The sequence below is a fragment of the Rhamphochromis sp. 'chilingali' genome (assembly GCF_963969265.1).
Source record: "Rhamphochromis sp. 'chilingali' genome assembly, chromosome: 1".
Classification (NCBI taxonomy): Eukaryota; Metazoa; Chordata; class Actinopteri; order Cichliformes; family Cichlidae; genus Rhamphochromis; species Rhamphochromis sp. 'chilingali'.
The window spans coordinates 3,546,921-3,562,201 of record NC_137929.1 but is presented as its reverse complement, the minus strand read 5'-3'; the positions used below and the strand labels follow the sequence as shown (position 1 = coordinate 3,562,201).

The 15,281-nt window shown below is 41.9% G+C and overlaps 1 protein-coding gene across 1 annotated transcript in view; it reads right to left on the bottom strand.

The window, feature by feature from the left end:
• Positions 1–7,824: 7,824 nt before the first annotated feature.
• The window catches only part of LOC308399244 (protein NLRC3-like), a gene marked incomplete at its 5' end in the record, with an annotated part of 45,603 nt that continues 38,146 nt past the window's right edge, over positions 7,825–15,281 (bottom strand). Inside the window, 3 exons of the mRNA XM_080886387.1 lie at positions 7,825–9,482; positions 9,631–9,677; positions 13,554–13,727. Coding sequence (XP_080742513.1) covers positions 8,953–9,482; positions 9,631–9,677; positions 13,554–13,727 — 751 coding nt within the window. The 3' untranslated portion in view covers positions 7,825–8,952. The remainder of the gene's footprint in view (positions 9,483–9,630; positions 9,678–13,553; positions 13,728–15,281) is intronic.

The following is a 15,281-nucleotide window of genomic DNA, read 5'->3' as shown; positions in this document are numbered from 1 at the left end:
CCAGAGTCGATCATGACCAATTGGCCAATCCAACACCTTTCATTATATATACCCTTCCTAAAATAAAAATAAAAAATCCATCGGCCCAAAAACAAAAAATCGCCAGCGGCCCACCGGGCAAATGCCCGGTGGGCCGCTGGCCAGTCCAGCTATGCCACTGTGAGATGGATGCTGTGATTCATCACCAGCAACACACTGACCAGCATTCATCCATAGATGACACTCAGGACCCTGGTTCCACAGCTGTTCTTGTTCACAGCATCCAGTTAGGAAACTGTATAATGCAATGATGATGTTCCAGCGTCATGTTGTTGCTCCTCCTCCACATGCTTACCTGCCACAGTTTAACTCCGCCTCTCAGACAGTCACGTCACCTGATCTGCATGTTTTGCTGTACGATGACATCATCTTGATGTTGACGAGGAAGGCGAGAAAAACTAGTTTAGTCCTGCAGATGGCGATCTTGCACCGTGTCCAGAGAGCCGACACTTTGACGATGCTGCTCTACTCAGCTTACTTTAGCCTGGGTTGGACTCTATATGAGCAGCTTCCACTCTGGTTTCACTCTTAAACACACTTGTCTGACTTCACTTGTAAAAGTTGAAGAATAAATATTTTATTACAAAATTATTTGTTGGTACATTTTTTGAGGGTCAAATATCTTGTTTGATTTGAGGAATGAACTGTTAGGGTGGAAAAATGAATCAGGTTAAAATACTTTAAATCAGTGCAGATGTATAATGTAATTTAACATGTTGATAATGGTTGTAGTGGGCTTGTAATGTAAATGTGGTCTGATTAAATGTGACATTAATGCTGACGCTGCATAAACCTGATAAAACAGTTCTATTAGTGGGTCTGTGTGATCAGCATCAGTGGGTTAAGGTGAGGCCTTGACTAGTAGAACGTCATGTTGGTGACAACACATGAGCCAACATCAGACTCCGAGCGCTACGATGCTAAAGATCAGAAGTGTGACATCATCGTTACCTGGCAACAGCAGCCCTCATCTGACTTGATTGGAGGATATTTACACCAGCAACACTGTTTAGTTTGATATGACGGATTAACAACATACTGTGATATCCAATTCATCTGTAACAAATACTGGATCTAATCAGTCAGCAGATATTTGATCAGCTTATTTATAACTATACTAGAAACAAACACTACTGTGTTGGTGATTCATGCAAACTTGCATATCAGCCTTTGAAGGTTTTGTAGTATTGAGAACAAAGAGGTTGTGTTAGGGCTGAAAAGCCCGACTTGTTCTCCTCTGCAGGTCATCAAATGCACCACAGAAGTTTGGATTTACAAAACTGTCTCATGTTATTGGAACGATCCACATTTGCATCCATTCACGGTACATTTGACATCTGAACACGTTTGTACACATGATGAAAGGATAGATGGTGTTTGTGTGTCCTTCTTAAACTCAGTGTGGATGTTTCATCATGTAGAACGAGTTAGAACAAAGTCTTTGGAACATTTGGAGAACACGTTTAGGAAAGTAACATCCTGGTAGAACATTTTCTTAAAGCAGAGCAGAGCTGCAACATGACTGTGAGGATTCAGAAGAATAAAGTCAGAATACTTTATTATTATGAAGACTAACGTGCACCTTAATGCTGCCAATGAACACACACGTTCTTTGTGAAAGCATGTGTGAGCACAGCTGACGTGCACCACACTGACCCCACTCGCCCCATTTCTTCATCCACTTCTTGCTCTTGTGCTTGAAATGAGACGCAGCAAAAGTCAGAGGCTCTAAAATCCACAAAAAGGGAGCTCGTTAGATCAGGATACTGGATGTGATCCATAGAAAACATGGATAATACACCACTTTATTTGAAGCATCTGTAGCACTGCCTCAGTTCTGGATGTTCCCACAGACTCCTCTGTGCACCTAAAGAAAAGGTCAAAGGTCAGCAGCACATGTAGTTGGGACAATTCTTCAGTCGCACAAACTATACAATGATTTTCCTCCAATGACGACTTTTCACTTGCAGAAATGGTCCTGTGTGATTTCCAGGCTGTGATATAAAAACTAGTTCCTAATGGCAGCGACTCACTCAGTAAACATGTGTTTCCTTCACCAACCTCACACACAGATCCAATAAGATCAGGAAGTGGGCAGTATAGTACAATATGTGTTATTCTGTGCTGCACTGCCCAAACTAAAGATCTGCTGAAGTGTTGGAAATAATCCAGATGTTTATTTTGGACGATACAGCAGAAGATCAGACATGAAAGTGGAGATAACACAGAAGACCTGCAGCAAAGGTCAGAGGTCAGACTGGGCCCTGGATTCAACAATGAGCCAATGATCATCAAGCAGTGACTAAAGCAGAGCCCTGACGTTCTGACATTCATCACACAGTCAGAACAAATGTCTGCTGATGACTTCATCTCATGAAACGACTGATAGATGTCAGTTCATTGATCAGCTGAGCTGCTGATCTTCATCGTCACAGAAACATTCAGCTTGTTTCAATCAGTAAATAACTCCCACTACTCCCAGTTTGAACTGTTCCCACTCAAAATGCTGTGAGAACAATGATCATTGTAGAACTTCACAAACATCACGTGTTGTTTTCCACATGTAAGATCAGCAAACACACAGAAACTTCCTGTTGCCACACACGGCCTCTAAAATCTCTTCCACGCTTTCTGTCTGAAGTCCACTCTCTGTGTCGGATCCACAGGAAACAACAAGATCTTATTAACATGGTTTTCAATGTGTCTCCTTCCAAAAAGTCCAACCAATGAACAAATGTGTGTATTTGTGGAGGCCGAACAAAAGCATGACACATTTCTCTGTTTCTATAAACTGGAGTCAAACACAAACATGAAGAGTTTCACTGACAGACTCCAAAATGCCCCCACAGTGGATCAAAGGGAAATCCTACAGTGTGGCCAGAGACTCTTAATGGCTCCAACATCAACACATCCACAATGTTGGATCCAGTTCTGCCTCACAGAGTTACTAAGACACACCCTCTGCCAGCATCACAACAGCTCCACCTGCTTCACCTGCCTCCTCAGCATCTGTACACCTGAAGAGAAAAGAAAGGCTCCAACAGCTCAAATCTACAAAGGATTCATGAAGTTTCATCCAACAATAACATGTTTGCCTTCCACAGTGTGCTGTTAGACACCACTGTACCTCTGCCATTTCAAAAAGAGCAGCTTGGGAACATTTTGGCTCCAAACACTTTGTGTTTAAGTTCTTTGTTTTCTTTGTGAAGCCGACAACATCTGGAGCTTTGTGACTCATAGAAACATCATTTTGTTCTTTAGATGACAGCAGATTGGGACTGAATAATCAATCACTATCAAACCAATAAAGACAAACATGCTGATTTTACAGGAACTTTGTTGGAGAAGCTGCAAAGACATGAAACTGGTGGAGATCCCAAACCAGTTGATAGTGCTGGTTATTCCAAATAAAGCTGTTTCCCTTTGAGATGAAATGACTTTGTGTCCTGATATATAATAAAGATGTTGTTGTTTTTGAGCCCCTGTATTAAAAGTAGTTTAAAGTCAGCTTGAGTTTGATGTCTTTATGTCAAAGCTGCTCATGATGTTGAGCTGCTGATGGAATAAAAACAATATAAAAGCATGTAGTCCAGACTTAAATGTAGCCTGTTGTTAGCTGAGGTCCACACACAGTGTTTGACAGTGTAAAGTGTGTGAAAGGGCTGCTGGTGGAGCTCACTAGGATGAGCAGGTGACCACGAGGTGGAGAGCAGCTGGCCTGGCTTTGACCCGGGCCACGCCCCCTTTCTCTCTGCTTTGCTGTCACTTATCTTCACTGCTCTGTCCAATAAAGCTGAAAAAGGCCCCGAATCAAAGAAATCTGCTGCAGCCTCTGAAATGTCTTCTGTTTCCTTCCCGACGGCTTTTTCACCGTCAGCCCATCAGACAGTCCAGCAGCATTTATGATGATGTCATGATGTTGAAGAGGCTGCTACGGTGGCCTCCCATGACCCCCAGCCTCATCACAGCTGAGATGCAGACATTTGAAAACATTCAGCAGACAACTGAATAACAGTCCAACACAACAGTCTGTGTGCAGACACACACTGACCTTTCATATAGTCAAACACAGCTGGTTGAGTCATTTCTCTGTGAGTCTAAAGTGAATCTAGTATTTGAAAGTCCACTTCCTGTATTTGTTGTTGAAGACTTCTTCAGCTTCTTCTCAAGGACATCAGCTGCTTGTTTGGCAGCAGAGGCAGTTAAGAAGCTTCCTGAAAAACACTGAACAGTGAGTTCACTGTGGCATATGACAGATTCAGCTTTCTGTGTGCAAATGTGTCTGTGTCGACCTTTCAAATGCTGTTGAATCCAAAACATCAGCGGCTCCTCGGCTGCTCACTTCATGCACTTCTGTCTGCGTGACAGTCCAATGACATCACAGCTGTTTCCAGCCCCAGTGTCTCAGGACTGGACACCTTTAAACATGTCGAGGATCAAACAGCGTCCAGCTAAACACACATGAAACTATCAGAGCTGACAATCATTCCAATAACATCTAATGGTTCATGTATGTAGACACAGGACTACAAGGAAATGGCTCTCAGCATCTGGCTGTGGGAACACATGAGTCCCTGTTTGTGTTCAGATTGTGTGCATGTTTTAGACGTGTGTCACATGTAGAAACACAACAATCCCACAATGACACACAGATGTGTTTGACACAGCTGTGCAGCTGTAAGTTGTTTCTAATGATTCATTGAAGCTCTTCTAACATTCTGGAGACGATCAGTACATGAATCTGTTCAACACGACAACAATTTGACTTCAGTGTGAACGTTTGCATTAAATAACCTTCTTCATCCAGCTGACAGCATCTTCATCCTATGATGTGAACAGTTCCTCCTGTTGATGACAAACCTCTGACAGGATCTGCTTGAGGAGCTTTTTCATGTGCAGCTCTCTGAGCTCAGGGCTGAGCTGCTGTTTCATCTTTAAGAGCTGCTGCCTCCTCGCCGGACTTGTTCTCCTCTTCTTCTCCTAATGACACCATTTCTGCTTCATATTAAATTCAATAAAGATGCTGACATGTATCTGTAGCAACAACATCATTGAATCTAGAACAACTGGAGCCAAACCAGTGGCTCTGCTGGGATCACTGGTGAGCCAACACTTCCTTGTTGATGCAGATTTCAGGGCTTCCTTTTGCTCCTCCGTTATAACTGTTCTCTCTTCTCAACACATGATGACACAAAGGAATCAGCAGTGACAAAGATGATGCTGAAGAGAAGCACACACTTCACACATATAACAGACCAGTGCAGTTACACACACCTCTGCTCGACATCAGGCCTCAAACAAAGACACAAAACACTAACTTGACTCTAAACAGAAGAAACGAGCAGCTGTTTCTGTTCTGTGCTTATTTATATTTGACACACATGCTTCTCTTTGTGCAAACACACATCGCACTATAAGGGTAACCTCGCACACAATGATTGGACAGCACAGTGATGATGCTGGGAGATCCTATACGCAGCAACACAGAAACACTGAGAACTTTAAACAATGATGGAAAGTGTTATAAATGACTTGTTGGCCTCTGATCTGTCACAAACAGCTGAAACGTGTCTCTCATGAGTCACATGAAGGTTTTTGACAGAAAGGACAAAAAGTAGCTGCAGTCAGTTTGTGTCATTTTTATATTTATTCATCTGGGAGAAAAATCTGAGGGACATTAAAATGTGTTTTCAACAGAGACAAGAACATGAATATAACAGAACAGGTAAATGAACATGTTTCAAGTAAACAGCTGGACTGATCAGGTCCAAACACAGAGTGATAAACTTGTCAAACAGCTGTCATATCTTTATATAGAAGCTCTTTATAAATGCTGCTCACTGCAGTCTGTTTACTAATAATGTCAAAGTGTTAGAAACACAGAAACATCAGAATGGTCTTTGTTCACAGAAACCTGTCTGGGATCCTTTGTTGTTCTTTTGATGCAGAGTTACATTATAAATATAAAGAGTTATTTCAGAGTCTCATCAGTTTTCCTGCATGTCTTTATTTAACACATCAGCAGGGCTGAAGCTCTCATGTTAAACACACACTGATCTATGGACACGTTCATGTGTTTCTAACAGAACCAGGCTGTTATCAGCCTGCACTAACATTATGTCACACACACTGAATGTAACAGTGACAGTTTACATCATCACACAATCAGCTGTGATTGTTTCACTGTCATCAAACGAGTCAACAGGAAGTAGAATCAATAGAAACCAATCATTTCCTGACAGCATGTCTGATGGAAATAAGTGCAGATTATGTATGAAGTCTAACTGCACACAGTAACTGTGTTACAATAAGGACTTAACAGCGCCCTCTGCTGGAGTGTTTCAGTACTGCGTTAACTAGAATACACCACCTCCTCCTCACACCACCTGCTACAGCTCTACTCTTCTATGACTACAGTCATCCACAGCACTGATGTGAGGTCACATGGTTCATATGTAAGGAGCACAGCTGACCTCAGGTCAGTTTAATGACTGTGAGCAGCAGCTGTGTTATTGTCACTGTGACAGGGAGACACTCTCAGACACAGCGCTCATGTCAGCTTGTTCTCATGCAGGAGGATCAGGAGCTCCATGTTTGTCTTTCTGTTTGAATCATGATGTGTTTGTGCCATCAGAGTCTGTCATGAGTACTCAGGGTTTCACAGCAGCTCTTCTGGATGCTGACGAGGACTCCAACCTCATGTTTCACCTCTCTGAGCTTCTGATGTCTGTGAACACTCGTGTTTCTTCTCTGGGCTCATCTGGACAAAAACACCTTTCTGTGTTTGGCTGCAGCCTCATTCTGACTGACAGGAAGTGTGTTATCCATGAGCTGCACTTCTGTGAGGAAGTTTCCTGCTGTGTTTCCTGTCTGTGGACAAACACGAGTGTTCCAGCTGAGGACTTGGTTCCTTCCACCTGTCCATACAGGACATCACGCTGTCTGCAGCTCTGTAAATGCAGCTCCAGGTCCTTCCACGTGCTGCTCTGTATTTGTGCAGTTTGTAGTGTGTCCTGGGAAACGTAGCACACATGGTGTTCTTCTGCTGTTTCCTCCTTTCACTGAGTGTGAAACACTGACGCTGTGCTGTTGTTCACAGAGGGGAGCTGATTCTAGCTGCAGCTGGACTCTGTCATCTAACTGAATGTGTTGGTGCTGATCACGGGGCTCTGAGGGGGGAGCAGCAGGAGGACTCTGGATGCTGACGTCAGTGTATCTGTGGAAGCTCCCACAGCGTGTCTGTCATTCAATATTGTGCTGTATATTGTATCTATGCAAAGATGAACAGACTGTGTGTTCACTGGTCTCTGTGCTGCAGCTCTGATGTCATCATCACTCCCTCCTCCACCCTCAGCAGTCCCAGCATGCTGCTGTGGTGCACCCCACCCTCACTCTACACCTGAGCCACAGACCACACCCTCCACCTCAATATACACCACAGTTTTCTCTGCTGTGGAAATGAGATCAGGAGGAAATCATCATTATTATTATTTAATAAACGCTCACATTAATGTGGGCTTATTTGTTTCATATTAGAAACATTAGTTGAGTGTTTTTAGTATAAAATGGTCAAAGTCCCTCTTTTTGCTCCTCCCCTCACCTGTGGATGGGCGGTGCTGTTACCGTGGTGACAGCTTGGATGTGTTTCAGTCCTGCCTGGTTATCACTGCAGGAATCTGTCACATTTATTACAGGTAATAACTCTGATTTTTCTGTGTATTATGAACCAAATGTATCCTGATACACACAGAGATGGATGAGCAGAGGTTTTTTTTGCAGTTTATGTAGTTACTATGGACTTAATGCACACATATTATTAAAATTAGGGCTATAACAGTTGTATTGATGTATAGCAACTTGAAATGCTCCCACAAATGGCTCCACAGCATGTAAAAATATAACAAAAGCTCTGGCGGACTTGGTTCTGTGGTCAGTCTTAAAGGGTGAAGTTAAACTCTGTAATCTTCACTGTGTCACAGAGTTCAGTGAGTCCCGTTATTCACAGTATCAATCAGATCATCAGAGAACAGCTGATCAGCAATCAGTGGTGCCAACAGCGCCTCCTGTGGTGAGAGGATGCAATAATGCAATGTAGCATTTTTCCACTCAACACTTGCAGTCATGGAAACTGTCTGTTGGATCTGTGTGACGTTGCTTTCTTGGTTAGAGTTCCTCACAAATGTCCAGATGATTCTTCTAATGAGGCGTCGACCATGTTTGCAGCTCTTTGGAAGAAAACGTCGCCCTTTGCCATCCTTACTTTTCTTTGACTTCTTCAAATGCAGCTGAACTCCAGCTGGTATTTTCTTGGACTTTGCAGCTGTTTCTGGTCATCAGTTCATTCCTGCAAACCTCTGAAGCTGAACAACAATGATGCTGCATTGCTGGCTGATCCCAAAAGGTTGATTCTGTTCATCTGGACGTTTTCAGAAACGTTTGCTCACTGATCAGGTGACTTCTTCAGTCTCAGCTGACTGCAGCTTTACAAGCTTACAAACAGCACATTTGCACAATGACTGAAAGCAGCAGCACCTGATATATATGATACTAATATAATACATATACATATATAATCCATACTAATGATGAAGGAACTGAGCTCACAGTCCATTGTTCATTCAGTGAACTACTCAGTTTATTTTGGGCCTCAGAAATGCTCACTCTGTTTGTACATCACTGTCAGCAATAGACTCATTCTGCTGTGTGGACAGGAACACATGTGACATCACTTCCTGTTTGTTTGTGACTGAAGAAGTTTACAAGGAATCATTTAGAAGAGTTTCAAACATCAACTGATTGAATCCATGAATCTGAAAACGTGTTTGTGAGTGAAAGAGACAGACATGTACAGACTGAACTATCTGTTCAACAGTCAGAGTGTTTCTGTAACAGGAGACACTCTTTACACTCCACTCAGCACAGGGACACTGAGGAACCACGAGAGACACTAAACCCAGGATAAAGAGTTTGAGTGAATGTGGTGTTGAAGGTGTGGAGGTGGATCAGAGTGTCAGAGGAGACTCTGTAGAAGGACAGAGTGCCAGCAGGACAGTCCACATACACTGCTGCTCTGTTAGAGACAGAGGAGGAGGAGGAGGAGATGGATGTTTCTCTGTAATTGTGCCAGACATAACGAGGACCATGATCAGAGCAGATCAGACTCCAGGACTGATCATTGTTTCCAAACAAACAGTCATAACTGTCTCCTTTCCTTCTGATGCTTCTGTAACTCACTGATATATAAACGTTTCCTCTCCACTCGACCTCCCAGTAACAGCGACCAGTCAGACCATTTCTACACAGCAGCTGTTCCCAAACATCAAATCTGTCTGGATGATCAGGATATGACTGAACCTCCTCCACACGTGTCACCTTCCTGTTGTTGTCAGACAGTTGGAGCTTTGTGTACACTGTGTTTGTGTCGATTGTGAGTTGACAGGAATCTGATGGAGAGAACAAACACAATCCAGCTGCAGTTATTGATCCATCATCTGTTCATTGATTGACACTTTGATGATGACTCCTGACATGATGAAGATGGTTGAATGTGTGCTGCTTTGTTTTCATGAATCCCATTAAAAACACACTTACACTTCCTCAGACCTGGTCTCAACCATCGGACTCCAGCAGGCTCCACCCTGAAAGGAGGAGGGGGGTCAGAGCAGCACAGTCAGCATGCACACATGGACATTACATGGCTCTCACACACACACTGTTACACACTGAGCTCAAAGCTCGGCTCCACTGTTTTATTCAAAGAAATCTACATTTATTTATCAGCACATTTAAAAACAGCTTGAGCCAAAGTGCTGCACAGAGTAGAGAGAAAATAGGAAACATACACAGTAATGACTATAAAGACTGGTCAGGATTGAAAGCTACAGAGTACAAATGTGTTTCCAACCGGCTTTTAAAAATGTCCAGTGTTGGTGACGACCTGATGTGAAGGGCGACTGTTCCAGAGTTTGGCTGCAGCCATCGATAAAGCTCACCTCTGTTTTTACGTCTAGTTCTGGTCAGAAGCTGCTTATCTGCAGACCTGAGGGCTCCACTTGGATTCTTTTGTTAAAGAGAGATAAGATGGAGCCAATCCATTCACAGATTTAAAGACAACCAGATCTGGAAGTGGCTGCAGTGCAACTCTGAACTCAAAGCAAAGTTCAGGGAGGTGAGTGGAAAAGCAGACAAGCTTGGACAATCTTTGAGAGAATTGAGCCCTAGTTTCCCTCGGCTTTCCCGAATGTTCAAGCGGACCATGTGCCTTTTTGGTAGCACATACTTGTGCCAAAAGCTCTTCTCCACTTTGAACTTCAATAAGTCCAAGTACAGGTCCAGACTTACGGATGATCATCTTCAAGACATACTGAGGGTCGCAACTGCTTCCTCCCTCAGGCCAAATCTGGCTCGGCTATGCGAGAGGAAACGCTGCCAGGTCTCTAGCAGCAAGGAGTAGGCAAGAGAAGCCATGTTCAGAAGAACAGTTCATTTTCTCCAGTGTTCCATTCATGTTCAGAAGAAGGTTATAGAACTGTTAATACAGACATTTCAATCTAAATACAGCAGATATAGAAGACTGAAAGATACACACAACTTCACTGACTAAGAACATCTTATTATTATTTTATTTATGTATTACAGATTGATTTTTTTTTCTTATTAATTCTTAATTTGTTTATTTATTTTTCATATTTTGTGTTAAAAAATAAAAATAAAGAGATTTGAGAAGATTGGAATTTTTTAACCATGCCTTTCTTGTGGAAAACCTAATGCGGCCCAGCCTCACCCAGACTCTGCCTGCAGCGGCCCCCAGCTAAATAGAGTTTGAGACCCCTGTCCTACACCATAAATCAGTAAGAGAGGGTACGACCTCTCTCATGGCCCCAAGTGGTGTGTGCATGCCAGAGCACTCTGGAAGGCACACAGAGTCTTTACAGACTACTAAGGATCGAACCTCTATCATCATCCAATTGATTATAAAACTAAGCATGTATGAGTAAATATTTTTAAGCATATCCCATATGGAAAAGACTAAAAACTTATATGATGAAAGTCATACTCACGAAAGTGGCCACTTTCTCATTACTTTCATATATTGTTTTAGTAAGTATCGAAAACATACAAGTTTCATTATATAATTTTTCAAGGGATCTTATATCTGTTTTCACTCTTGTATGCTTTTCATACAAGTTTCACACAAGACAGATACAAACTTTATAAGATTTATATATCTTTTCCATATGGGAAATGACAATCAACAATATAAAGCTTACAGCTCGTTTTAATAACAACATTTATTTGTTTCTCAAATGAGAAAGAGCTATCGAGAAACACTCCTAAATCTTGAGTTCTTAACTTTTCCAGTGGGCCAAATTCAACATTATCTGCTAATGCTAAATAGGCTGCCGTTATTAACTAATGCTAATTGGATGTGAATTAGCATTATGCACTAATGCTAACACTTACTTTTTAACAATGTGAGTAGCTAATGCTAACACTATTTCCCTTAACTTTATAACAATGTGAACGGCTAATGCTAACACTCTTTTCCCTAGCAATACAACATCTGAGCTGCTAATGCTGAGTAGGTCGCCATTAGCACCTACGTCTAATTAAAGGCAAATACGCATTAGAACCTAATGCTCATATCGTTTTCCTTTGCTTTATAACAATGTGAGCAGCTACTGCTAAATAGCATTAGCTAATAACAGCAGTCTAATTTAATGTAAGTTAGCCTCATTTGCATTATAACGATGTGAGGAGTTAATGCTAAGTATGCTGCCATTAGCAGCTAATTCTAATTAGGGGTGAATAATTATTACCAGCTAATGCTAATATCGTTTTCTCTTCCCTTTTAACAATGTGAGCAGCTAGTGCTGGGTAGGCTGGTGCTAGCAGCTAATACTAAAGCTAAAGCTAATTTGATGTGAATTAGCATTACATTAGTGAGGAGTTAATGCTAAGTAGACTTCCATTACAGGTAATGCTAATTTTAGGTATTTAGGAATTGGCAGCTAATGCTAATACCATATTTTCTTGCATTATAACAATGTGACCAGCTAATGCTAAGTAGGTTGCCGTTATTAGCTAATACTAATTTGAGGTGAATTAGCATTATCCGCTTATGCTAACAATGTTTTTTCTTACTTTTTAACAATATGAGTAGCTAATCTGAACATTTTTTTTCATTTAATTTTAACTTTTCCCCTGCGATGTGAAGAGGTAATGCTAAATAGCACGCCATTAGTGGCTAATTCTAATTTTAGATGAAAAAGCATTAAAAGCTAATGCTAATACCATATTTTCTTGATTTATATCAATATCAGTAGCTAATGCTAGGTATGTAGCCATCATTAGCTAATGCTAATTTAGGTGAATTAGCATCATCCGCTTATGCTAACAATGTGTTTTTTTACTTTTTAACAATACGCCATTAGTGGCCAATTCTAATGTTAGATGAGAAAGCATTAACAGCTAATGCTCATACTGTTTGCTTTGTAAGAATGACAGCAGCTAATGATACGAAGTCTACCGTTGTTAACTAATGTTAATTTGATGTGAATTAGCATTATCCGATAATGGTAACTCTTTTCCCCTGCATTACAACGACGTCAGGAGTTAATGCTAAGTAGGCTGCCATTAGGGGCTAACTCTAATTAGGGGTGAACAATTATTAGCAGCTAATGCTAATACCGTTTTCTCTTTCCTTATAACAACTTGAGCAGCTAATGCTAATTTGATGTGAATTAGCATTATATTAGTGAGCAGTTATTGCTAAGTAGGCTACCATTAGCAGCTAAAGCTAATTTGAGGTGAATAAGCATTAGTAGCTAACGCTAATACCCTTTTCTCTTGTGTTATAATGATGTGAAACGTTAATATTGTTCTCAAACAACAGAATGAGAATGAAATATTGATTCTAACAGGGCCCATAAACAGTATTAGCTTAGCAGCATTAGCTTATCAGAGTTTCCATCATGGTCACATAAATCCTTAGCAGAGCAAAGTGGCCTACTTAGCAATAGCTGCTCAAGTTGTAGAAAGCAAGGGAAAACAGTAATAGCATTAGCTGCTAAATGTGCACTTGAGAACAAATTTATTGTTAATTCAGCTGTGAATGTAGAGTTTGTCATTATTTAAGCTTCCATTTCCAAATGTTAGCTGCTCCTGTCTGGCTCTTTGTCACAAACACAGACTGAAATGATTCACAGCCTTGTTTCATCCTTCTGTCACTGTGGACATACAGCATGGGAAACACACATAGGGTTGACACTTTATTAGGTACACTGGTATCTATCTCAGGTACACCTGTGACCTAAATGTTCCTGCAACCAGACTCCTTGGAGACCCCTACATAAATATCCATGAACTATCCAGCTAGACTAGTGTGTCTGTCCCTGAAAATATTCCTGCATGTGTGATTGTTCATGTCTCATCTGCAGGAAACAAACAGGAAGTGAGTGAAAGACACAGGAAATGTTTCCAGCTATTCCTCCTCTATCAGACATTCTTCATACCTGAGAATGTCCAGTCTCCAGCCTGGATCCTTCAGTCCAGCCGACAGCAGCTTCATTCCTGAGTCACCTGGATGATTGTAGCTCAGGTCCAGCTCTCTCAGATGGGAGGGGTTGGAGGTCAGAGCTGAGGCCAGAGAAGTACAGCCTTCCTCTGTGATCAGACAGCCTGACAGACTGCAGACACACAAAAAACAATCTATCTGTCAACAACCGTTTTCTCTTTGTCACAATAACATCTATCCATTTACATCCATTCAATGTAACTTTATTTATAAGTGACAATACCCAACAGACAACAACAGTCATCTGAAGCTGTTTAACAGTGTAAGGTAACCGCCTCCACTGTGAGCAGCACTTGGTGATGGTGGGAAGAAGAACTCCCTTTGACACAAAGATCCTCCCAGTGAAAACAGGCTCCAGGAGGAGCATCTACCATGACTGGTTGCAGGGTGAGGGGAAAGAGAAGAACATGAACATCAAGAATGCAGCGAGTGGTAAAATAATAATAATAATAATGGATTGGATTTATATAGCGCTTTTCAAGGCACCCAAAGCGCTTTACAATGCCACTATTCAGTCACTCTCACATTCATACACTGGTGGAGGCAGCTACGGTTGTAGCCACAGCTGCCCTGGGGCAGACTGACAGAAGCGAGGCTGCCATATCGCGCCATCGGCCCCTCTGGCCAACACCAGTAGGCAAGTAGGGTAAAGCCCAAGGACACAACGACCAGGACAGAGAGCCCAGGGATCGAACCGGTGACCTTCCGGTTACAGATGCGATTCCCAACCCCCTGAGCCACGGTCGCCCTAAATAAAGATTTGACCTCAGTGTGCTCAGTGTTCCTGTCTATTCCTAACATATTCCTAACACGATAGCTGCACTTTAGAGCTCTAAAACTGGAACTGACACATAAAAATACTGAGAACACAGACTAGCAGCCACTGCATGGCCTCGAGTACGTATGTGGTGCGTTCAAAGAGCATCAGCATAGACATGGTGGGTTCAACAATATAGGACATAACAATTTCTATGGCGAAAATACTATCAATGAATGAGCCATAACATTTTAGCCATGTAAACATGTTATCAGTGGGCTTTCCAACAACTTGCATTGATCATTAAAGGATAAAATACGTGAGTCGAGGTCACTACGAGCCATGCGAGGGTCAAACATGGCAGAGAACCTTCCAGCAGCATCTTGGTTTATAATCCGCCTTTGGATCATCAGTTTAGGAGATGAAGGATCCAAGTAAAATAACAAGTTAAAAAATATGCAGCTATGGTCACTCACATGGACATCCTCCACACATACATCATGTATATTTAAACCCAGGGAGAAAACAAGATCCAGTGTGTGACCCTTTGTATGTGTGGGGCCAGAAACGTGCTGCCTAAAGTTAAAAGACTCAGTGACAGTGATGAGCTCAGCAGCAGTGTTACAGGATGCTTCATCAATATGACGGCACAAATCTCCCAACCTTCTCCAATGAAATGATGGATGTCAGAAGGTCATTAAATTCAGTTAGAAAGACCCCATCAGGTAGAATAAAATACAATAACTGGTTTTTAGAGAACTGACCATCATCTGTGACTCAAATGCAGTCCGAGGTCATCAGACTGCATGTGAATCTGTCCTGGTAAACAACAGCGAGTCCTCCACCACGTCCTAAAAGACGCGGAGTTCAGATGACGGAGCAGCCAGCCGGGCAGATTTCATTCAAGTG